The sequence below is a fragment of the Rhinatrema bivittatum genome, chromosome 1 (assembly GCF_901001135.1).
Source record: "Rhinatrema bivittatum chromosome 1, aRhiBiv1.1, whole genome shotgun sequence".
NCBI classification, from domain to species: domain Eukaryota; kingdom Metazoa; phylum Chordata; class Amphibia; order Gymnophiona; family Rhinatrematidae; genus Rhinatrema; species Rhinatrema bivittatum.
Genome location: NC_042615.1, coordinates 154,794,782 through 154,818,874, shown reverse-complemented (window position 1 = coordinate 154,818,874; position 24,093 = coordinate 154,794,782). Strand labels below are relative to the sequence as shown.

The 24,093-nt window shown below is 40.4% G+C and overlaps 1 protein-coding gene across 1 annotated transcript in view; it reads left to right on the top strand.

Annotated features, from left to right (window-relative positions):
- Window positions 1-24,093, top strand: part of SLC30A9 (solute carrier family 30 member 9) — a 220,582-nt gene that overhangs the window by 145,884 nt on the left and 50,605 nt on the right. Inside the window, exons 9-12 of the mRNA XM_029588688.1 lie at window positions 2,029-2,131; window positions 8,676-8,731; window positions 17,540-17,675; window positions 17,763-17,802. Coding sequence (XP_029444548.1) covers window positions 2,029-2,131; window positions 8,676-8,731; window positions 17,540-17,675; window positions 17,763-17,802 — 335 coding nt within the window. The remainder of the gene's footprint in view (window positions 1-2,028; window positions 2,132-8,675; window positions 8,732-17,539; window positions 17,676-17,762; window positions 17,803-24,093) is intronic.

Below are 24,093 nucleotides of genomic sequence, written 5' to 3'. Positions count from 1 at the left end.
GATGAAATCTCCTCTACTTCTAGGATTGTATTCTGGCTCTTCAGTTCAAGGGAAATCTGAGTCATGATGTAGGGTCTAGTACCCATAGTAATCTGGGTCCAGCTATCATCTTGTGGACCAATTTCGCACTCCACTCTGCTTGATTTCTCCATCTTAGATGCCTTGATAAGCATTTCATTGATGTAGTCCTCATTCTCCCAGATGCTTCTGTCTTGCCACCACCTCTTTGAGTTCTGCCACCTCTTTCTTGAGGGAGTCGATTTGCAGACATCTTTCACACTGAATCAGTTCCTCCCTGTGGTTTAGGACATCTGTCTGGACATGTGTAGAACTGATAACAGCAGCAACAGCTCTGGCAATACAGTGTTTCCCAATCATCCTTCAATTCCTGGTAGTTTCTAGTACCTGTTGAAAGAAATGAGAAAGACCTGTCAAAGTTCCTGCCTTTTCCTCAACTGTTATGGAAGAAAAATTAGCTAGCTTATGAAATCTAACTTACACCTCTACATTCAGAGTCCATGCTTGCGGTCCTGTTCAAATGCTCACTTGATGCTATGGAAGTATCGTGTCTTATATTTTTATTTCAGACGGTAAAAAATTGCCTAGTAATGAACTGCTTTGCATGATTTGCAATACATTTGCATGCAAATCAACTCATTACTATTATGGTGTTATTGGGGGGAAAATAATGCGTCATATTTAAAATACCATGTGTTATCGCTACCACAAGGCCTTTACTGCATGGGAAATGTCTAATGTAGCTTGATAAATGATTCCCTTAGATTATAAGCCCTCTGGAGAAAGGGAAATACCTTCAGTGCCTGACTGTAATCCGCTTTGAAGTGTCATAAAAGATGGAATGTAAATACAAATTTTTTTTATTATAATTGCTATGCTTCTACTTGTAGATTACTAGTTTCTGTTACAATCAACTGAAAGTTCAACTATAGCATAACAGGTCACTTTCACAGAAACATGAATTTTGCTGTTTTTGTTATGTAATGCAAGCCATTGTTATTATTTACTACAGGGGGTATAGTTCCAGTTTTGTTTAGTGGGAAGTTCTTGTAAAATAGAATAGCACACAATAGCATGGTGTAACCTTTAGGGCTCTCTTTCTTATTTATGCATGCTTATGTTCCATAATTCTAATATAATTATTCAGTGTAGATCTTACCACTAATTACATCCATATTTTGTTTGCTCTTTTGTTAGACCTTTCTGTAAACTAATGCACATTATAAGATCATGGTTGTACTAAATAAAATGCATTGATCAGTTATCAAGGAAACATTTCTTTTTTATCTTTTTTATTAGGTGGTATTATCTGTTTTTAAATGTAAATAATGTTTGTCTGTAGTATGTGCTAGTCATAATTCTTATTAATTGCTCTCTGATCCAGAGGATTCAACTAGAGATCCAGATCTATAGAGGATGTTCTCTGACCAGAGAGATGTAGTGGAGCCAATGAAAATAATAAACAGGCAGAATTCTTCTGATTCTATTTTAAAGATCTTGTATTAATGGGGTTTCTTTTCTTTTTTTTTTATTTCATTTTACCCCAGTCTAGCTTCTTCTCATCTCAGTGTAACTCATTGTTTTAACCCTTGAGTTGACAGGGCATGCTGTAAGGTGTGCAGTCATCTTCCCTTCACTCTGGTGCTCCAAGACATCACACTCGCAATGTGTCTGAAATGAGGTCTCCTGTTTAGTAGAAGCTGATGTTACCTTCACATGCTATATGCATCTTCACAGTAGCAAAGTTAAATATCTAAGAAAAAAATTTGCGCTGTGGTGATATTAATTTGGGAGCCAGTCCAAACTAAAATATCTGATCATACAAAGGTGTCTTGCCCATATATAAGTACCAAGTTACCAGCCTACTGGTTCATATGGGACTTTTGTGTGTAACAGGTACTAACCATTGACAAATATTTGTTAAACTTGAATGTTTGCTATAAGAGAAAGTTTGTATTTTTATAAGTTAAAGTAAATATGTTAGTTATTGTTCCTCTCTTCTTTCCCCAGAAACGGATTGAACTTCTTCTTTAAACTGCTTGCTTGGGTTTATACGGGCTCTGCAAGCATGTTCTCAGAAGCCATACATTCTTTAGCTGATACCTGCAACCAGGTAAGAAATCATTTTACATTTCTTCTGCTGATGTGACTGATGTGATCTATACAGTACTTATTACAAAGAAAAAAATGTAATTGCACCATTGAAGAAACACAAACAATTGAACCTTGACATAATAAAAGGAAGTAATCCACTAAAGGCAAAATTCTACAAAGTTTAGAGCCTGATAAATTGCTGAGTACAGATTTTTCTCTGCCTGAGTAACCAATTCATTTCTGGGACAGTTCTTCTCCTGTCCTTAAACTAACCAAGGCACTAGCCAAATATGTGTTTAAAGAATGTGCTTTTATCTTAAATGAAAAGGAGAATGGGAAATGAGTATTGTAATCGTAACCCCAGTATATATTTTTTAAACATACTGTTTGGCCTCATATTCCCCATTTCTGTTTTCCACTGGTCAGTTTACATTTTGCCAATGGGCATAATGCATGAGATACCTGTGGAGAATGACGCTGTAATACAGTTTCCTCTTTATTCTGGCAGGTCAGTCTCCACTTGTGGATTATGCACCTCTGCCAGCAGATGGAGATGGAGAAAAAGCTGACGTCACGGATACATAGTCCCACCTAGACATCAGCTAGCTAGTATTCTCCGTCTCCAGCAGATGTGGACATACATTTCCCTATCGGGGATTGCCTGTGAGCAAGAAAGAAAAGAAAGAAAAAATGTACTTTGCAGGAAGACAAGATATTTATATAGCACCGCTTGCCTCCTGAGGTGATACCGTTTGGTCCCTCCCTCAGTAGAATGCCTTCAGTTTGGTAGCCTGGGATGGCGTGAACTTAAATTAGCAGTTGCAGGCCGAGAGAGGCTCGGAGGGTGAAGACTTTCACCCTCTCCTCCCATAGCCAGGACCCGTTCCTGCTCTTAGCCAGGGAGGGCTGAGCTCAGGTTAAAGTTTTAAAATATATATAAGAAACCCCCCCCCCCCCAAAAAAAAAAACCATAGAAGGAAGAGAGTTTTCCTACTGGGTCTGTTTTTCCTTGGCGTAGGCCTTTCCCACTCACGTCTCTGGGGAGTTCTGTGAGATGTGAAGGTAGTTGAGGCACAGCAGGTTGAGTGGCCTTTTGGCTAGGCCCCACTCTTAGGCTTCTCCTTGGATGGCATGTGGTAGGCCACAAGGGCGTTCGCGCAAGTTTCGCTGTGTGCCACCGGTGCGCACCAGTGAATTGGGCATCCGTTGCCACATTTCCCACTTGGGCGCATGTGTGTAACACCTTGGATGCACATCTTGTGCATCCAGTTTGAGCATCCTTCATTCTGAACACACACCTTGTGTGCCTAGATTGGGCGTTCCTTGAGCGGATATGTGTCTGAATATCCAATTTTGATGTCCACTTTGTATAAGCGTTCTAAGCGCATGAACCTGGACACACATTTTTTGTGCCCTCATTTTGGGCACTGCTTTTACACGCGGGTGCCTGACCACTCATTTTGTGCATCTAGCTGGCCATATGCCTACACCTGACTGAGCGAAGTACAATCATGGCGCCAACGACAAAGGAGTCTAAGCGCTTATCTATTTGTGCTGCATGCAACATCAGGATGATATAGCCAGAGCTTTCTTCAAGCCTGTGTCATTGCTGCCTGAATGCTCATGGGGATCTACTTCCTTCTGATTTTGCCAATGATAGTCTATCTCCCCGGTCTGAAGGGAATGGGACCAAGGACGACATGATGCAGGTGTCTCCCTCCTTCAGTTGATACACCGGTTAAGTTATCAGGAGAAACCCGCACTCAGGATGTAAAATTTGGGCCTATAGGGACTGGAACGGACCCATCTTCCTTTTCGTAGTTGGAATGCTTCCAGTGATTAGACATTTATACAGAGGTGGTCTTCTGAGCCGACATTACCTACTAGTTTACATCTGTGCACGGAGCGTTCTCCTGTGCCTGTCATCACAATCAAGTGCCATGGCGCGGCGCAGCCTGACACAGTTTAAATGGAGATGGATCGAGATGACACTGACAATGATGATGGAGGCTCTCCTAGGGAGAAAAGGGAAATTCCCCCAGATTTGAAGCCCCATGGAACATTTCTCTGTGTCTTTCATAGAGATGAGTGGCCGAGCTTGATTTCTCTAACTTTGAAGTAACTCGGAGTGGCTGGGGCTGACTCCTCAGGGGTACAGAAGAAGCATCCTATTTTTTCACCTTATGCAAGGCCTCATCTTTCTTTCCCCTCCTAGATGCGATTCAAGAGTTGATTGATCTGGAATGGAGTGCGCCAGAGGCATCCTTTAAAGGAGGGTGCACCTTGGTGGTTTTAAATACCCTTAATTCCACAGGCCAAAAAGCAGTTATGTTTCGCTAAGGTGGATGCTTTGGTGTGTTCTGACACAAAACAAACCACAATTCCAGTGGAGGGGGCTGCAGCTATGAAGAATGCTCAGGATAGTAGAATTGAGGCTTTGAGGCAGTGGCGAAGCATTTACAAATTGCTTCTTGTTGTTGCCTTGGTTTCTCAGGCTACCTTGCGTCTTTCTCAAGAATCTGGCAGTGCCACTTTTGATAATGAACTTATGGTAGAGCTGGGGGGCTCTCTTCTTAGCTGATGCAGGATGTGACCTGATTTCCGTAGCCGCCAGAGGAGCTGCTTCTGTGATTGTGACTGGGCAACAACTGTGGCTACACAACTAGTTGACAGATACTATTTCCAAGTCCAATTTTTCCAAGTTGCCCTTCATGGATTCACTTTCATTTGGCAATGATGGGGAGAAACCCAGGTCCCTTGCTTATTGGAGGATGATAAGCGGGTTCCCGGACTGTTCGGTTGAGTGGCTGCCCTCTAGACTACTAACATTTTTAGCCTTATAGGGGAGGCTCTTCCCAGATAATCCTGTCCCTACCGTAGATCTCAGTCCTTTTGCCCCTGGGGGCCTTGAAAGGATGTGGACTCCGGTAATGGAACCCCTTGATCTGCTTGATGAGGAGTTGTGGGCCCACTTGTTGGTGCAGGGGAGAGGTGGCTGCCTATCTCGCTTTTATCACAGGTGGGTCCAGATTACTTTGGATCAATGGATCTTCGAAGTGCATTGAGACAGGTAAGCTCTAGAATTTCCTTGCATTTCTCTGGATGCCTTTATGAGTTCTCCATGCAACTCCCCTCAGAAGAGAGTAGAAGTGGAAGCTGTTGGACCTGAAAGCAGTGATTCCAGTTCCCAAGTCACAACAGTATACAGGCCATTATTCCATTGATTTTTCGTATCCAAGAAGGAAGGATCTTTTCGACCCATACTGGATCTCAAGGGCATCGATCATCATTTGCAAGACACGCATTTCAGAATGAAAATGGTGCGATCTGTCATAATAGTTCAAGCAAGGGAATACCTCGTGTCTCTGGATCTGATGGGGCATATGTGCATATCCCTATTCACCAGAAACACAAATGGTTCCTTCGGCAAGCCATTTTGGATCATCATTACCAGTTTCAGACCTAGCCTTTAGGGCTGGCCCCGGCTCCCAGGACATTTTCCAAGGTCATTATAGTGGTAGCAGCAGCCCTATGCAAAGATGGCATTCTAGTTCACCCCTGTTTGGACCACTGGTTGATTCGAGCCAAGAGCAAGGAAGAGAAGTTTTGCACTTCTCGGAAGGTGATTTCATTACTACAGGAACTAGGCTGGGTGGTGAATCTGGTCAACAGCAATTTGCAGCCGACTCAGACTCTGGAATATCTCTGGGTTTGCTTCAACACAAAGCAGGGCAGAGTGTTTCTGCCAGAGACTCAAATCCGGATGTTGATGGCCTGAGTTTTGAACCCTGATGAACATGTTTTGCCCGACCATGTGGTCTTATTTGCAGGTCCTGGGGTTGATGGCTGCCACTTTAGAAGTAACTCCCTGGGCAAGGGCACATATGCGGTCTCTTCAATGCGTGTTGCTTTCCCAGTGAAACACGCAGTCGCAGAACAATGCAGTGAGGCTGCTCAACCATTGCATGGGAGGTCTCAGTTGAACTGGTGATTACAGGTGGATCATCTTAGGAAAGGGAGTTTCCTTGGGAGATGCTGGATTGGTTGGTACTCATGACAAATGTGGGCCTCCTGTCAGGAGTTGATGGTGCAAGGCCACTTGAATGCAGAGGAGCCGCAGTGGAACATCAACAGGTTGGAAGCACGGGTGGTACGAATAGCGTGCTTGCAGTTCACCAAGCATCTAGAGGCTCAGGCAGTCTGAATAATGTCAGCCAATACAGCGACAGTGACTTTCATCATGCTGGTGGACAAAGCCTTTCAGCTCCTTGTGGCCCGCTGGGGCCTACTGAACCTAGCTTGTTGGAATCCATCAACAACGAGAAGGTTCCATGCTTTTTCAGGTGCATATGGGACCCCAAAATGCTAGGCATCAACGCTCTCATTCAGGAGTGGCTAAGCAGGGTCCTGCTTTATATGTTTCCGCCCTCACCTCTGATAGGCAGGGTTGTCCAGAAGATTGCAAGTCAATCCAACACCATTCTTTTAGTGGCTCGGAGGCTGTGGTATGCTTATCTCCAGAGACTGCTGGTGGGCAGTCCCCTCAGGCTTCCGTCTCAGAAGGATTTGTTGCGGCAGGGGGCCAATTCTACACAAGGATATGGGTCATTTGTCTTACGGTTTGGCCATCAAAAGGGCTCTGTTTTTGAAGCAAGATTATTCACCTGCTGTGATTACCTCATTACTTTGGGCCAGAAAAATTTTCTACTTCTCTAGCTTTTGTTAGTTTGGAGCGTTATCGAGGCCTGGTCTTCTCAGTGAAGTTCTCAACCTCTCAAGGTGGATATTCCCTTTAAATTTGGAATTAATGCAGGATGACTTGCATAAGGGCTTGGTCCTTACCACCCTGAAAGTTCAAGTTGCAGCTCTTGCTTGTTAAAGGGGGAAAGTCAATGGAGGGTCTTTCCATCCCGGTGTGTTCTGTTTTTTTGAAGGGAGTTAAGCACCTTTGCCCCCCACTATGGCTTCCGGTGCCTCTGTGGGATCTTACTTGGTCCTGGAATTCTTGGCAAGTCTGCCCTTTCGGCTACTGCGTGCCCTTTCATTGTGATTACTTACCTTGAAGACAGTTTTTTCTGGTAGCAGTCTGTTTGATACCTCGGGTCTCCGAGCTGCAGGCTCTTTGCCATGAGCCTTTTCTGAGTATGACTCTGGGAGCGGTACAGCTTCGGGCTGTGCCCTCATTTTTGCCAAAAGTGGTTTTGAATTTCATTTGAATCAGTCCATTTCCTGCCCACCTTGGATGGAGACAGATATGAGTGAGTACCATCTTTTGTGTTTCTTTGACGTCAAGAATAATTGAATGCTGTACTTGGAGGTGACTGAATCTGTTCGGACGTCTGATTGCCTGTTTGCACACCATGGTGGCAGTAAACAGGGAGCACTAGTGACACGGGCAACGATAGCCCACTGGGTTAAGGAAGCCATTACGGCCACCTATGTGGCTACTGAGGTTGTTTTGCCAAAACAAATTAAACTGCATTTCTTGAGAGCACAGGCAGTATCATGGGCGAGACTTCATTTGTTTTTGCCTGCCAAGATTTGCTGAGCGGCGACATGGTCATCGTTGCACACCTTTTTCTAAGCATTACCGCTTGGATGTTCGCGCGGACAGTTTTGACTGGACTGCTGGCAGCCTCCCACCCTTTTTGGAATTAGATTTGGGATTAGATCTCACTGGTGGGGATTGACCTGCCAGAATGCAGAGGAAGGAGAAATTACAATTTACCTGATAATTTCATTTCCTCTAATGAAGGCTGGTCAATCCCATACCTGCCCTAAGCTGCCGAGGTTTACTGTTGGGTTAGCCTTTTTTCAGGGCTAATCCAACAGGGTATGATTCCTGCTCTTCATTGATGAATGATAAGTGGCTTTTCTAGCCCCTTAGTTTACTGCATGTGTTACTTCTTTTTTCTGAGTTTGGGGTTCCCATTGGTTTGAAACCAGTTGATTGTTAATGATAATATTCAAGTATAATCAGTTTGTCCACAGTTTGGCTTTTCCAGAGAATGCTGGTTGGCTGATGTTTGGGCGGGACTATATATCCATGATGTCAGCTTTTGCTCTGTCTCCATCTGCTGGCATAAGTGCATAACCCTCTGGTAGGGATTGACCTGCCCTTATTAGAGGAAAGGAAATTATCAGGTAAGTAGTAATGTCTCCTTATCTAAGGGTTTCCCAGGTATCACATCAGCAAGTGAACTGTAGTGAACAATAAGAAACAGACAAAGTGCAGGCATTGAGAAAAGAAATTGTGTGTTCACATAAATTATTTTAAACACCTTTTCATTCTTTATAAAAGTGGAAACCTGACATGGAGGCAAGAACATGCTAACAGCACTATAGTTGAACATTGTTTTTTATTGAATTATGTAATGATTTTATATTGTTACATCAATGTTGTCATTGGTTTTAGTTGCGTTAGTTTTCTCTTTTTTTTTTATCTGTTTTGTTACAGTTTTATTTGGCTTTTATTTTGCATATGCTTTTGTAATCTTCCTTGAACCGTGGAATATAAATCTTTTCAAATAAATAAATAAACATTTTCTTTTTGTTTTCTTTAGGCTTTGCTGGCGCTCGGGATCAGCCAGTCTGCAAGAATACCAGATCCCGATCATCCGTAAGTATACTGTTATTGTAATGCATTTGTAGACACAGTACTTACCCAAAAAAGATTATTGAGGATTAATAATCTTAATAATCACTGTTTTGTAGTTGTTGTGCTGATTTATTACCCCTTAGATACCTTTATTTTGACATAGTAAAATAAAGTGCTCAGAGCAATTATATTCAGCAGTGTAAGTCTTTAATAACAGTGCAGTGCTATCTTTCCTTAGCTAGGCATTTAAGAGCTGGCATAGGGAGCTAGCATATTTGTGTTCATCACATAATGGTAACTAAAAGGGTGAAGTGTGTCTGAAGTTCTCTGAAGAAAAACAGATCAGCCAGTCATACAACCACATTTGGCTCTGATGGAACAAACTTCCAGAGCTTTCTCAAAAAGTGTAAGTGTCTATTCCGAGTTTGCAAGGGACTTCCTGCACAGCAGTGGCCAACAGTCCACCTCATTTTTTTCTTCATCTGCCTGTGGCATCAGATGCGACCAGCTCTGCAGTTGAACCCTTCTTTGTTTAAGCTTTTTTTTTTAGTGTGTGCATTTTTCTGCCTTGGTGTCTTTCCCAGTCAGGCTTTTTGACAGTTTCTAAGTTGGATATTTTTCACTTTTTTTTTTTTTTGATGATCCTGCTGTTTTGATCAAATCTTCAAGTTCAAACTCATGGGTCAGTAAATTGGTTAGTCTATAAGGTGCCACCTGACTCCTGTCATTTTTGCTGTTTGGAATGTTCCTCCAAGAGCTTGTACAAACGTTTTTAAACCTAGCCTCGCTAACTGTCTTTACCAAATCCTCCAGCAATGAATTCCAGAGCTTAATTGTGCGATGAGAAAAAATATTTTGTCCAGTCATGATTTTATAGACCTCTCTCATATATCCTCTCAGCTTTAATCTTCTCCAAGCTGAAGAGCTCTCACCTCTTTAGTCTTTCCAGATAAGGGAGCCATTCCATCCTTTCTTCCTATCCGATCCTTCATGAGGAATATAGAATAAAATGGAGAATATCTTCATGCATCTGTATTGATCCATAGTGTAACTGTGCCTTGAGTATTGCACGTGGTTCTGGCCACCTCAACTCAAAAGACACAGCAGAAGTCGAAAAAGTATAGAGAAGGGCAACAAAAATGATAAAATGGATGGAACAGCTCCCTTATGAAGAAAGGCTGAACAAATTAGAGCTCTTCAGCTTGGAAAAGAGACAACAGAGGGGAGATAAAGATTTATAAAACCTTGAGTGGTATGGAATGGATAAATAGGCCAGTGTTTCCCAACTCTCTCCTAGAGGCACACTTAATCAGTTATACATATGAGAAGTTTGCATACAATGGCGATCCAGGGTATGCAAATCTATCTCATGCATATTCATTATGCCAATTCTAAAAACCCGACTGGCTAGGTGTGCCTCCTGGAGAGGGTTGGGAAACACTGACATAGGGGATTGTTATTTATCCTTTCAAATAATACTAAAACAAAAGGACATACCATGAAACTAAAAATGAGTAGATTTAAAATAAAATTGTATAAGGTATTTTTTTTCACCCAGCACACAAGCTTTGGAATGTGTTGCCAGAGGATGTGGTCAAGGTAAATAGCATAGAAGGATTATTAGCTGGGTAGACTTGGGAAAGTCATTGCTTATCCCTGTGAGTAAGCAACAAGAAATAATATATTTATTGTTTGGGTCACAAGCACCAGATAGGACACAAACTAGCCACTAACAGAGCAAGATGTACCTTGATTTGACTCAGCATGGCAATTCTTATTTATGCAGATCCTTTAATCAAACAAGGCAGAGTCCACTCATGAAGATATTAACCTTCGAGTAAAGAAGGAATTAAGTTGCCAGTGGGCACTGGTGCTATGCTGCCACATATCATTGGTCCTCTATAGTTCAAAATGCAGAAAAGAGATCCACATGGAGAGCAACACCATCAATTCAGTCTCTCTAATATAGATATTTTTTCAGCTGAACAGATCACAGAGTGGAAAATCCTATGAATTATTTATTTATTTCATGGATACTCTATCGGTGCCATTGACTAGTAAAGATAGTGGAGCTTTGTCAATGTCAGAATCATTTTGGTGCTGAGTTGGACTCTTCAGCACACAAAAGGTGAAAAAGACAAATTTGGATAAGAGTCTTCACTTCCTAGGGTGGTTTGTTTTTTTTTTTTTTGTTTTGTTTTTTATAGGGTTCCCAAAATCTAATATGAATCCTTCTCATATAATAGACTTCATAGGATCCCACCTGGATACAACACAGAGGAAAGCATTTCTGCTTCACCAGAAGGCAGATGATTTAACCAAATTAATCTTAAAGATCCTAGGCCAGAGACAAGTCTCGACCCACCTCTTCATGAAGATTCTAGGTCATACAGAAGCAGTGGTTTGTCATCCCTTTTGCACGTCTTCACATGAGACAAGTTCAGTGGCAAATGAAATTTCAACAGAATCAGCATCTTCAACTTTTAACGCACATGGACCGTAAATTTAAAATGAGCGCTCGGGCGCCCATATATATGCGTATGGATGTGCGAGAGTACATATGCTGGAATTTTATATCGTGCGTGCAGTTGTATGTGTAAGATTTAAAATGTGTGCTTCTAATTTAAGCAGTTATTCAAGCAAATGTATTTTGCATATCTTCCTTAGGACTTTGTCGGCTTTAATGTACGGAGATAAGCGAAGTTTAAAACATGCTCGCATGAAGGACATTCCCAGTTTTACCATTTAGTCCACCAGTTTGTCTAGTCCATCTCAAGGTCATCCAGACGCCTCTGGTTCTTCAGCCTGCAGTCCCCTCAGTTGACCCAGACTCCTCATCCAGTCGTTTTAGTCCTAAACAAAGACTTATTTATTTATTTAATTCTTTCCTATACCGGCATTCATGACACATGTCATATCACATCGGTTCACATCAAACATGGGAATTTAACATTAACAATAATCATAGCTAGAGAGCTACTGATAGTTAAGGGAAGAGGTAAGTTACAATGAACGAGGGATACTGGAACTTGGAGGATAGAAGAGAGTAAGGAGAGAGGAACAGTTGAGTAATAGTATAAATATATGGAATAACAACGGTAAGAGGAACAGTTGAATGATATAAGTTATAACAATAATATATATATAAATATATAAAATATAGAATAAAGAATGTAATGTTACAGATTATATGGTTAAGGATAGGCTTGTTTGAAAACAGCCATGTCTTTAGTTTTTTTTTAAAGGTCAGTGGGCAGTGTTCCTGGCGTAGGTCTGGAGGCAAGGTGTTCCATAGGGATTGCCCAGCTGTGGAGAAGGCACGTTCCCTAGAGGAGGTGTGAAGAATGGATTTTGGGGGGGGAACGTGTAGGGTTCCTTTATAAGCACTTCTAACTGGTCTTTTTGAAGTGTGGAGTCGTAGTGGGATTTTTAGCTCAAGCGAGTGCTGATTGTGGATGGTTTTGTGAGTGATAGAGACTTATGAAGGATTCTAAAGCTGAGCCAATGGAGATTCCTGAGGATGGGTGTGATGTGGTCTCCTCGGCTGGAATTGGTTAGGATTCTGGCGGTGGCATTCTGGAGCATCTGCAAGTGTTTTGTGGTAGTTGCGAGGAGGCCTAGAAGGGAAGGAGTTGCAGTAGTCGATTTTAGAGAAAAAGGTAGCTTGGAGGACTGTCCAGAAGTCATAGAAGTGGAGTGGTCTAAATTTGTTCAGAATTTATAATTTGTAGAAGCAGTCTTTTGTTGTGTTGTTAACAAATTTTTATGCAGACTTACACCTCAAGAGCTGAAGTAAACATGCACGGCTAGCAGCCTGCTGTGCACTGCAGCCACCGGATTTAAAATATGATGAATTTATGTACGTAAATTTTGGCCCTTTTCTGGAATGCACCTGACATACCCCAACTCTGCCTCCCCCCCCCCCCCCCTATTTTTTTTTAAACTTGCACATGTGGATATATGCACTAATTTGTGACTTTTAAAATATGCATTGCTCACAAACAGCCCATATACCTGCCTATGTGAACCTTTTAACACAAGTATGCTTTTAAAATTCTCCCCACAGTGAAAATAGCCAGCACTTAGCCAATCTCTAACATGGTTGGACCAATCATATCCATTAAAGGGTCAATATTTTCACCAACCATGATTTCAGGAAACTGACATACATTTCCATTCAAGGTTGGGGAGCTCATCTAAGTAACCTCTGTCCTCAAGTAATGTGTTCTTGAAAAGAGAAATTGTTTCATATAAACCTTCTAGAATTGAAAGCAGTCTTAAATGCTCTAAAGATGTTCAGTCTGTGGTTGAAAGGAAAGTGGTGTTGATCTAGATACATAACCAGATGGCAATGTTTTATAGACACAAACACGGAGGAACAGTTTCTTATAGGCTTTTCTTGGGAGCACTAAACATTTGGAAATGGTCAATTTCCCAGGGGATGTTTCTCTTTGCTGTCTGTCTTTCTAAAGACCAGAATCAAGTAGCAGACAAATTAAGCCACCATCTTCAATGGCACAAGTCTTTGCTACACAATCAAATAGTACAGGAACTTTTCCAGCCTTGGTGCATTTTGTAAGCAGATATCATTGCAACAGCCTTCAAAAGGAAAAGTTCCTATGCTTGCTCCAGGAGTCTAGCAAGGGACAGCACATTGGCAGACACTTTCTCAATTCTGTGGAATCTGGGAAGACTTTATGCATCTCCCTCAAACCCACTGATATCCAGGGCAATCCAAAAACTAAGAAGGGAAGTGATTTTGATAGCCCCTTTCTGGCTTTGTCAAATTTGGTTTCCTTTGCTATAGCATCTAGCTGTTCAACAACCAATAAGACTGAGGATATTCTCTCATCCCGAAGATCAATGGAAATCTGCATCCCACCCTTCAGTCTTTAGATCTGACTGCTTAAATGTTGAAAGTTGGTTAGTGATATCCTTGCAATTGCCTGTGAAGGTGATGGGAGGTCTTCTAGTTTCAAAGAAATACTCTAGCAGAAGATCGTACAGCTGTAAATGGAAAAGAATTGTGACCTGGTGCTTACATTTTAATGGAGACCCCTTTCAAAGTCCTTTTTCTTTGTTACTTCAGTATCTACTAACCCTTTCTAACTCTAGGTTGGAAAGTAACTCTATCAGAGTTCACCTCAGTGCTATGGCACCATACCAGATAACTAGGATGATGCTTCTATTTCCCATTTACCTACAGTTACCAGATTCATGCAAAGATTTAATAAATCTGAAGCTTCCTGTTCCTTGGGATATGAACAGTTCTTGCTCAACTCATGAAACCTCTATTCTAACCATTCGCAACTATGGATCTAAATTTCGTTTTTGGAACATTTTATTTTTCATATCAGTTTTAATGTTGAAGAGTAAGTGCACTGCAAACCCTAGTCTCTCCTTATACTCAAATTTTTTCCCAGAGTAGTTTTGAGAGCATCCTAATTTTCTACCAAATGTAGTCTTCACATAAATGAGAACATTGTATTGCCAACATTCTTTCCAAGACCTCATACTCATAAAGGCAAGCAAGTCCCTCATACATTAGATTACAAAAGATTGTATTCTATTTAGAATAAACAAAATCCTCACTATTTTTGTTTCTTCAACACACTAAAGCAAGGAGTTTCAGTTACAAAGAGGACTCTTTCTGCCTGGATCTCTGATTTCATCTCTTATTGCTAAAATCAGTCAGGATTAAGTCTTCAAAGCAAAGTATAAGCACATGAGGTTAGGGCTAAAGCTACTTCCTCAGCACATCTTCAGTCAACGTCCATAGAAGATATCTGGAAAGCTGCTATTTAGTGTTCCATTCATACTTTCACTGCTCATTACTGCCTAGAAAATGCTTCATGCCATGATAGCAGTTTTGGTCAGGCAGTTCTTCAAAGCTTATTTAACTAAATCTTTCAATATACATTACTAGCCCATGCAATAATATGAGTTGTGTTCATATACTAAAATTCTTGAACAGAAAAATAATCATATGCAGCCTTTAGCTTGGGAGTTCTAACTTGTGTGGCTGACTTTATCCTGCTCATCCACAGAGATACCCAAGTTGCTCACCTGTAACAGATGTTCTTCATAGACTACAGGATAAATCAGTCACACAGTCCCTCCCACCTCCCCTTAGAGCTGAAGATTAGCTTGCTATAAAGACGGAGGAGATTTGCGTGATGGGTAGCTGTGCAGGAAGGTCCATGCAAGCTCAGAAAAATGTAATCCATCTTTGCACCATCAGATGATGTGTATCACTTGTGTGGCTGATTTATCTTTTCTCTATGGAGAATACCTGTTACAAGTGAGCAGTGTAGTTTTAAGCTTTTCCAAAAGGCGCTCTGGAAGTCTGTTCCATCAGGGTCGTTTGTAGTCAAGTGACCCATGGAATGACTATTATCCATCTTCATTTTATTGTGAGATTTTCTAAGGAAAGCATCATAGAAGCTTTAGGCTACAGTGAGATTGATTTACAACTTTAAGTATCATTAGGCATACTTAGAAGAAAGCAACTCTCTTACAGAAATGCGTTTGGTTCTCATTCATGTGAATGGGAAAAGAAAGTTACTAGGGCTGAAAGCATTGGAGTTGTCAAAGTCTGTTATGCCCTAATATTTAATGCCTTACAGATGAATACTGCTATAGTCCCTAATGACACAGTGATATAAACTGTAACAGGCCGATACAGTACAGTGCACGCCGACGGAGCGCACTGTTAACCTGCCCTTGGACGCGTGTTTTCCCTTACCCCTTATTCAGTAAGGGGCGGAAAACGCGCGTCCAACCCGTGGCACCTAATAGCGCCCTCAACATGCAAATGCATGTTGATGGCCCTATTAGGTATGCGCGCGGGATACAGTAAGCAAAATGTGCAGCCAAGCCGCACATTTTACTTTAAGAAATTAGCGCCTACCCAAAGGTAGGTGCTAGTTTCTGCTGGCACCGAGAAAGTGCACAGAAAAGCAGTAAAAACTGCTTTTCTGTGCACCCTCCGACTTAATATCATAGCGATATTAAGTCGAAGGTCCCGAAGGGTGTAAAAAGTAAAAAAAAAAAAAATTAAGATTGGGCTGGCGGCTGTCAGGCCGAAAACCGGATGCTCAATTTTGCTGGCGTCTGGTTTCCAAGCCCGTGGCTGACAGTGGGCTCGAGAACTGACGCCGGCAAAATTAAGCGTCTGCTCTCAAGCCCGCTGACAGCCGCCACTCCGGGTCAAAAGGAGGCGCTAGGGATGCGCTAGTGTCCCTAGAGCCTCCTTTTGCCCGTTTCTACCGCACCACCTAATTTACATACTGAATCGCGTGCACCGGCAGAGCGGGCGTTCGTCCACTCTCCCACGTTTTTACTGAATCGACCCGTAAGTGAGTTAAGTTATATCTATGCATGCATTTCCAGAAGCAGTCTTTATGGAGCAATTTTCACAACTGCAGGCAGGTGCAAAGTCCACGGGCACTTCTACATCAATTTGGGGCAACTTTGCACCAATTTTCAAAACAAACATGTAAGGCATGTATTTCCTTTGAAAACTGTCCAAGGAAAGCATACCCTCAGATATGCACTTGCTTTTTCTGTGGGTACTTTTTCTGACAAAAGCAACTAGTTTGGTTTTGAAAATGCAAAATTATGTGTATTGTTACCTCCCCTGGTCTAATTCTGCCTCAGCAACATAGCCACAAAAATGCAAAGATTTTTACCTGCATACAGTATGGGCAATTTTCAAAAAGCATATGCCTTAGGATGGTTTTCCTAGGTAATTTTCAAAATGAACATATGCATAACTTTCCCTTTGAACAATAGAGTAAAGTCTACAGGTAAAAAGTATTTGCACCCTTTGTACCAGTGTGGGCAGTTATACAATTGACCCTCTTATTATATAATAAGGAAGTCCTGTATTTAATATCAACTACTAGCATAATAAATGTTTAGAAAAAATGTCCATGATATGAGGTGCTGAACAGAGAGAGCTGAGCTTGAGACACTGTTTCCACAAGCTAGTTGTTGTGCAGATTGCTGTGATGTTAAGTTATAGAAATGTGTTTACAGTATGAAAACAAATCTTTGATTGCATGTAAAGATTATATGAATTACATTAGAAATGATATTCATAGGAAATTTAAATGCTATCCTGTTCATTAAACATCTGAATGCATTAAAAAGGATTAAATCAATTTCATCAGCAGCTGTAGTGCATAACATTAAAAGTAATGAGATTAAATCTAAATAGTCTGTGCAAAGGAGGGATTAGAGAAGAAAATCTAAATTAAATGACATTTGCTTTATTTGAAGTATTTTCTAGAAATAAGCAGTCATTACTATCTCGTCACTATCAATCTAGCTGCACACAAATATTTTTGGCTGTTTTTAATTGTGTATTCATCTATATATCTTATAATCCCTAAGATATAATTTTCCCCTTCTTTTTAATGCTCACTTGTTTATAAGCAGCACTGACTCTAAGATAGAAAAGTTTTTGCTGTGGATCAAGCCCTCCTTTGATCGGTATGATATATTCACCTAGATCACTTTTATAAATTTGCAAAAGGTTCTAAGCTGTTCCAGTTTGATTTCTACCTGCTAAATCAGAAGGCATCTATCCAAAAAGTAAATATATGGAAAAAGTTTCCCTAACCATTTTCTTCCCACCTTGGAAAGCCACTGCATTGATAGGTGGGCTCTTGAACAGCTTCAGGTGGTTATGATTCTTTCACCTTACACTGTGCAATGCTGCAAGAGTTAGAAAAGATAACCTCCTTACACGGACTTCCCTTCTCAAATGTCATTACCTTTGAAAGCAAGTGTTAACTTTTGAGCATTTTAAAAATTTTCTTCCAGATATGGTTTCACAAATATGCGGTATATCGCCTCACTGATTAGTGGAGTTGGCATTTTCATGATGGGTGCGGGACTCTCTTGGTACCATGGAATCATTGGTTTAATTCACCCTCAGCCCATAGAATCTCTTCTTTGGGTAGGACCATCTTAATTATTTTCTTCATAAATTTTTTTTAACTGTAAAATTTCAAGTATTAAGTGTTATTTTTAATACTTTTTTCAGGCTTATTGTATTTTAGCAGGATCTCTGGTGTCTGAAGGAGGTAAGCAGAACAAAATATTAGCTTAACTGGATTCTCACTCAGCCTAGCTCAAAATTGTTTTAGTGAATGGAAATGTTATATTTTTTCCTAGCTGGCTTTCAGTTGCTTTTCAAGTATGGATCTGATGTCAGATTTAAATGGATTAAAAGAATATTAGTTGTCAAGAGCTGGAAATTGCAGGATAGTCTCAAATCAATCCAGACACTATGTGAAAAGCAAATAGCGAAACATCTAATTACAGAAAGATGCAAGTTGCAACCAGATCCTCAAACTGGCATTGATAATTTGAGATGAGTCTTTTTTTAATAATCGCTCATCCTGACAGTTGTTCTGTGTGTTTTCTTGGGGGCTGTGACTTATTTAGATCTTTAATCTTGGTTCAAAAGAATCTAGTCCAGATGATTTTTTTTCCTGATCAGATTAATCTATTCCTACATATAAAACTGTGAACAAGGATCATGATCTGTGATTGTGAAAAACTGACCCGTCTCTGTTAATATGAACTTTACTCCCTGGTAGTGCTCCAAAAAGTCCTCAGTAGGATCATAGCCTCATGTATGTTTGTGGTATTCTTACCTGAGGAGTTTTAGATTTGTTGCAGAGGTTAGATGGTTTGAACTTTATTTGGTGTTTATTAATCCATATTGCAGCTTAAGGGTGGCATTCATTTATACCCCTTCCTTTTGTAAATGAAAATAACCCAGAGTTACTGCTACAGCTGAATCATGCTGCCAATACTTAGCATGTATAGAATAGTGCACTAGTGTAATCTTGTAAAACGCCCTCTAATCCACTACTATGGATGTATTTTTTGATTTGTCTTATACATGCTGAGGTTAAATTTATAACAATCTGCATAAGTTATGAGCTCCCTACACTTAGTTATGCCAATTTTCAAAACGATCCTATATTCTTAAGTTCACTTTGAAATTGCCTCTAAGAACACACACAAATTAACCAGCACATATATAAGAACATAAGAAATCGCCATGCTGAGTCAGACCAAGGGTCCATCAAGCCCAGCATCCTGTTTCCAACAGAGGCCAAACCAGGCCACAAGAACCTGGCAATTACCCAAACACTAAGAGGATCCCATGCTACTGATGCAATTAATAGCAGTGGCTATTCCCTAAGTAAACTTGATTAATAGCCGTTAATGGACTTCTCCTCCAAGAACTTATTCAAACCTTTTTTGAACCCAGCTACACTAACTGCACTAACCACATCCTCTGGCAACAAGTGCATTGTGCGTTGAGTGAAAAAGAATTTTCTCCGATTAGTAATTTGCAGAGTGAAACTTGTGCATGGTAATTCGTGTGCATACTTTTTAAAATCAAAAGTATGCACGTAAATCCCAACAACCCCCTAGAATGCTTATTTTTTATGCACATAAAAGTATGGCCAAAATTAGGTTACTGTGCCTTGTAAAAATCTTCACACCTTTATACAATTTTCACATTCTGCATGCCCCTTCGTGCACACCTGAAGTGAAGCCAGCAGATATTCTTCTGTACTGCTCTTCTGCTTTGACAATACAATGAAATTGGAGTAGGAGCAGCCCACATCAACTAAGATAGAACAAGATTCACATAGAAACCTTAAGAAATTCCCTAACATCAAGCAGCAAACAAACACTAACCTAACCTATCTCATAAGAAACAACAACTCTTTAGCATCTAACTCCTACCTAATGTTCTTACTGCTTCTTCTAAACGTGCAGTCTATTTAAAAAAAAAAAAAAAAATCCCCCTAATAAATGACCTACTTGAGGAATTAAACCTGGCCATCTTCTGCATCACCGAAACCTGGCTGAACAATAATAATGTTCTCTTAAATCAAATCAAACATTCCATTTATGATATCTCACTTCCCCAGGCCTAAGCGTAGGGGCGGGGGACTACTAATCATTAGACAAAAAAAAAAGAAGCTCAAACTTACTCCATACAAGTTAGAGGTTAACCCCCCTTATGAAGTGGCAAAACTTAAATCGCCACAATTAAACATCCCCCTGGACTACTTCAAAAAGGCTGTTCACCTCTTATCAAAGCATTCACCAATGCATTCCCTTCACCTGAATCCACCCTCATAGTAGGTGACATTAACATACATGTTGATAATACAACCAAATCCTCTGCATGTGAAACCTTCTTAGTAACTATGGAAGCAATGAGAGGTCACAATTTGTAACTGAACCAAAACTGGAAATACCCTGGATTTTATATTCACCAACCACAACAATTACAGGATAAATACCTCTCACATGATTCTGCTTTGGTCTGACCAATTACTAAAAGCTGATATAACCAGCCTAAACACAATAATTCAAAACCCAAACATCAACCAGGCATTCACCTTCAGAAAAATGATAGAACCAGAGCTACTCGCTGAAACTATAAAAGATAAACTAACTGACCTCAACTTTCCTAATGCCTCTGCATCATTTGACACATGGGATATCATTGTTAATGAAATAGCAGACAACTAAAGCCCAATTCAAACATAGTCAATCCAACCCTATCAACGTTCCTCTAAACAAAAGAAACCTTGGTACAATGAAGAATTAAGGTACGCTAAACAGTTATTGAGCAAATCTGAGAAACTTTGGCGGAAAAACCAAACCTCAGAATCACTTGGAAAATAACAGATCACTACTTTCTCAATATCTGTCTTCTATCAATAAAGCAAAGAAAGGACACTATGCTAAACAGATTCATGAAGTGATAGTCAACTCTAAACTAATTTAATGTTGTTAAATATCTAATCAAAGACCCATCGTCCTCTATCTCGAGCAACAACTGCTTTTCTGAGAATGCCTGCAATGACTACGCCAATCATTTATCAGAAAAAATAACCAGATTAAAAAATCAATTTTCTGCATACCCACTGACCAGAGAACAAAAAGAGAAAATCATGAACCACCTTCAACAGAATATCTAAATTACAAATCTCAGAAATAATTTCTAAGTTAAAACCTGTATATCATCCTCTCGACCCACATCCCAGCTAGCTCCTTAAAACTAATACATTGATTAATCACTCCAGCAATCACATCCTTAATTAATCTCTCATAGAAGGTCTAATTCCAGAAAGAGCGAAGCAAGCAGTGATAAAACCTAATCCTAAAAAATAAAACCAGCTGTATGGACAACTGGGAAAACTATCGACCTATATCCAACCTGCCCTTTCTATCCAAAATTCTTGAAAAAGCCATATTATCACAACTAGAAGACTATCTAGAAGACCACCACATTTTACATCCAAACCAATTTGGATTCAGAAAAAAATCATGTCACTAAGACTTTACTCGTACCCTTAATGGACCCCCATATTACGTGGATTTATCAATGATGAATCTTATATCTTGGTGCTAATTGACTTCTCGGCTGCCTTCGACACTGTTGACCATACCCTTCTATACCAGCAGCTGAGAAATTGACGGAGATGTAATGAAGTAGTTAACCACCACATTATCAAAAAGGACATTCCAAGTCAAACTGGGCAGCCATATTTCCGACACTTTCCCAATCGACAGTGGTGTCCCCCAAAGTTCAGCCTTATCCACACATCTCTCCAACATCTGCATGCTTCCACTATTTAATTTACTATCAGATCTAAGAATCGCCTTCTATCTATATGTCAATGACATTCAGCTCTACATACCATACACCACTTCCATTGAAAGTACAATAAGGACACTGGCATCATACATGAAGGCTGTTCAACATGAACTATCCAATCTCAAACTATCTCTAAGCACTAAAAAAAATGAAATCATTCTGTTAAGAAGACATTCTCTAATAGCGGCTCCGCAGACACTTGACTTGGGTGACTTCAATATTACACCCATAGACCAAGTGCGGGGCCTAGGAGTACAGATTGACGAGAACCTAACTATGGAAAAACACGTAAACAAATTACTCAAATCTGGCTATGCTAAACTACAATTACTACATAGACTGAAACTAATGCTGGCTCATGCAGGCTTCCGTACGGTACTACAAATCCTCATCTTTTCAGACTTAGACTACTGTAACTCTTTTCTACTCGGACACCTAAAGGTCTTATAAAAAAAATACTACAACTACTACAAAATGCTGCAGCAAGACTCCTAACAGGATCCAGGAAATTTGATCACATCTCATAATCACTGATAGCTCTGCACTGGCTACTGATACAATTCTGAATCATTTCAAAGTTTTAACATTAATACATTCCTCCCTCCATTCTGACAACACTGGCCTGGTAGGGGTGGCACTACAACCATACAAACCACAGAAATCACTAAGATCTCATAATAAAGGATTACTAGCTGTGCCATCATTACAGAATACTCATCAGACAAAAATAAGAGACCGTGTGTTCTCCATTGCAGGCCCTACAGTTTGGAACTCTCTACCTGAGACTCTACGCCTGACTACTGAAACAAAGAACTTCAGATGTGACTTCAAAACGTGGTTATTTCAAAATGCCTGCACTCTTACTTAACCTCGCTGAAATCATCACTTGCTCCTACACTGACAATCTCATGATAAACCTACCTATTAATCTCATTACCATTTTCTTTCCAACACAGCATAAATAAATGTATCTGAAACATCTTCTCTCAACGCCCCTTGTATGTCTCCTCCACACATTTTGCTCAAAATTGCTACCTCATCCCTTTTACCCTGTCCCTGCACATCTCCCCTCCCCCCAACCGCCTTAGTTAACGTATGTCGCTCGCTAAAATATGACACATCAACACATCAAGTGAATGTAATTAGCTACCTATAATATTTGTCACAGTGTAAACCGTTGTGATCTTCATTTGGAATGACGGTATATAAAATGGCTAAATAAAGTACAAATCAAAACGGATTAAAGTAGAAGTTTGTATCACTGACCTGCAAAACATAGTCTACATTTTCATCATGAAAGAACAATTACAGAAATATTTATTTATTTGAAATATTTATATCCCACCTTATCCATCATTCAAGGTGGGGCACAACGTAGACACGCATAATATAAAAAAAAAGCACAAGTAAAATGGACTAAAAGATTCCAAAAGTAGTTAAGAATAAAAAAAACAAAAAGTATTGCTTGCATAAGTCTTCAGACCCCTTGATTCAGTACTTGGTGGAAGCCATGAGTTGTTTAGGATAAGTGCTGCCAACTTTGCACAACGGGATGATGCAGTTTTTGTCCATTTTTCTTGGCAGAAGAGTTCAAGCTCTTCAAGTTGTCTGGGAATCATCTGTGGACCGCAGTCTTCATGTCTTCTTATTGGATTCAGGCCTGAGCTTTGACTGGGCCTCTGGAAGACATTCACCTTCTTCTTGCTGAGCCATTCCACTTTTGCTTTTGTGCTTAGGATCATTGTTCTGCTAAAAGGTGGATCTTCTCCCCAGTCCCAGGTTTATGGCAGATTGGAACAGGTTTTCCTTTAGGATCTGCCTGTACTCTGCACCATCAGTCTTTCTCTTGACCTTCACAAATCTTCCTGTTCCTGCTGCTGCAAAGCATTCCCAAATCAGTGCTGCCACCACTATGTTTTGCTGTAAGAATGGCGTTTGTAGGATAATGTGCTATGTTTGTTTTACACTACACATACCATTGAGCACTGAGACCAAGCAGTTCAACTTTGGTCTTAGACTACAAAACCTTCTCCCACATGTATGCAGTGGCTGTTAAGTGTTTCTTTATGGCACATTGTTTGGCTTTTCTTCAGCAGTGGCTTCCTGCTTGCCACTCTTCCATACAGGCCATGTTTGTGAGTAATCTTGAAGTTGTTGAGCAGTCAGCATTTTCTCCAGTCTGAGCTAGGGAACCTCTGTAGTTCTTTTAATGTAATCTTAGATCTTGTGGAGTGGAGGAGTAGTCTAGTGATTAAGGCAATAGGCTGTGAATCGCAGAACGCCAGGGGTCAAATCCCACTGCTGCTTCTCGTGATCTTGGAAAAGTCACTTTGCCCTTCATTGTCTCAGGTATAAACTCTGGGGACAGAGAAATACCTACAGTACCTGAAAGGTCTTTGAAAGGTGGAATTTAAATCAAATAAATAAATAGGCCTTACTGTGATAAAGCATGAGTGGTTTACAGTTTGCCAGAGGCCAAACACTTGCAGGACTCTCGCTCTTCTTTGCAGAAACTTTATTCTTCACAGCATTAAACATAAAGTTCAGACTGCTTCCCTTCACAAACACAATGTCAGAAAAGCAGTATTTAGCTAGAGCTGCCTTCTCCACATCTCCCCAGGGCCTCCCTTGCTCTCGTCTGAGTTTATTCTTTATTCCTGCTCAGAGGAGTCAC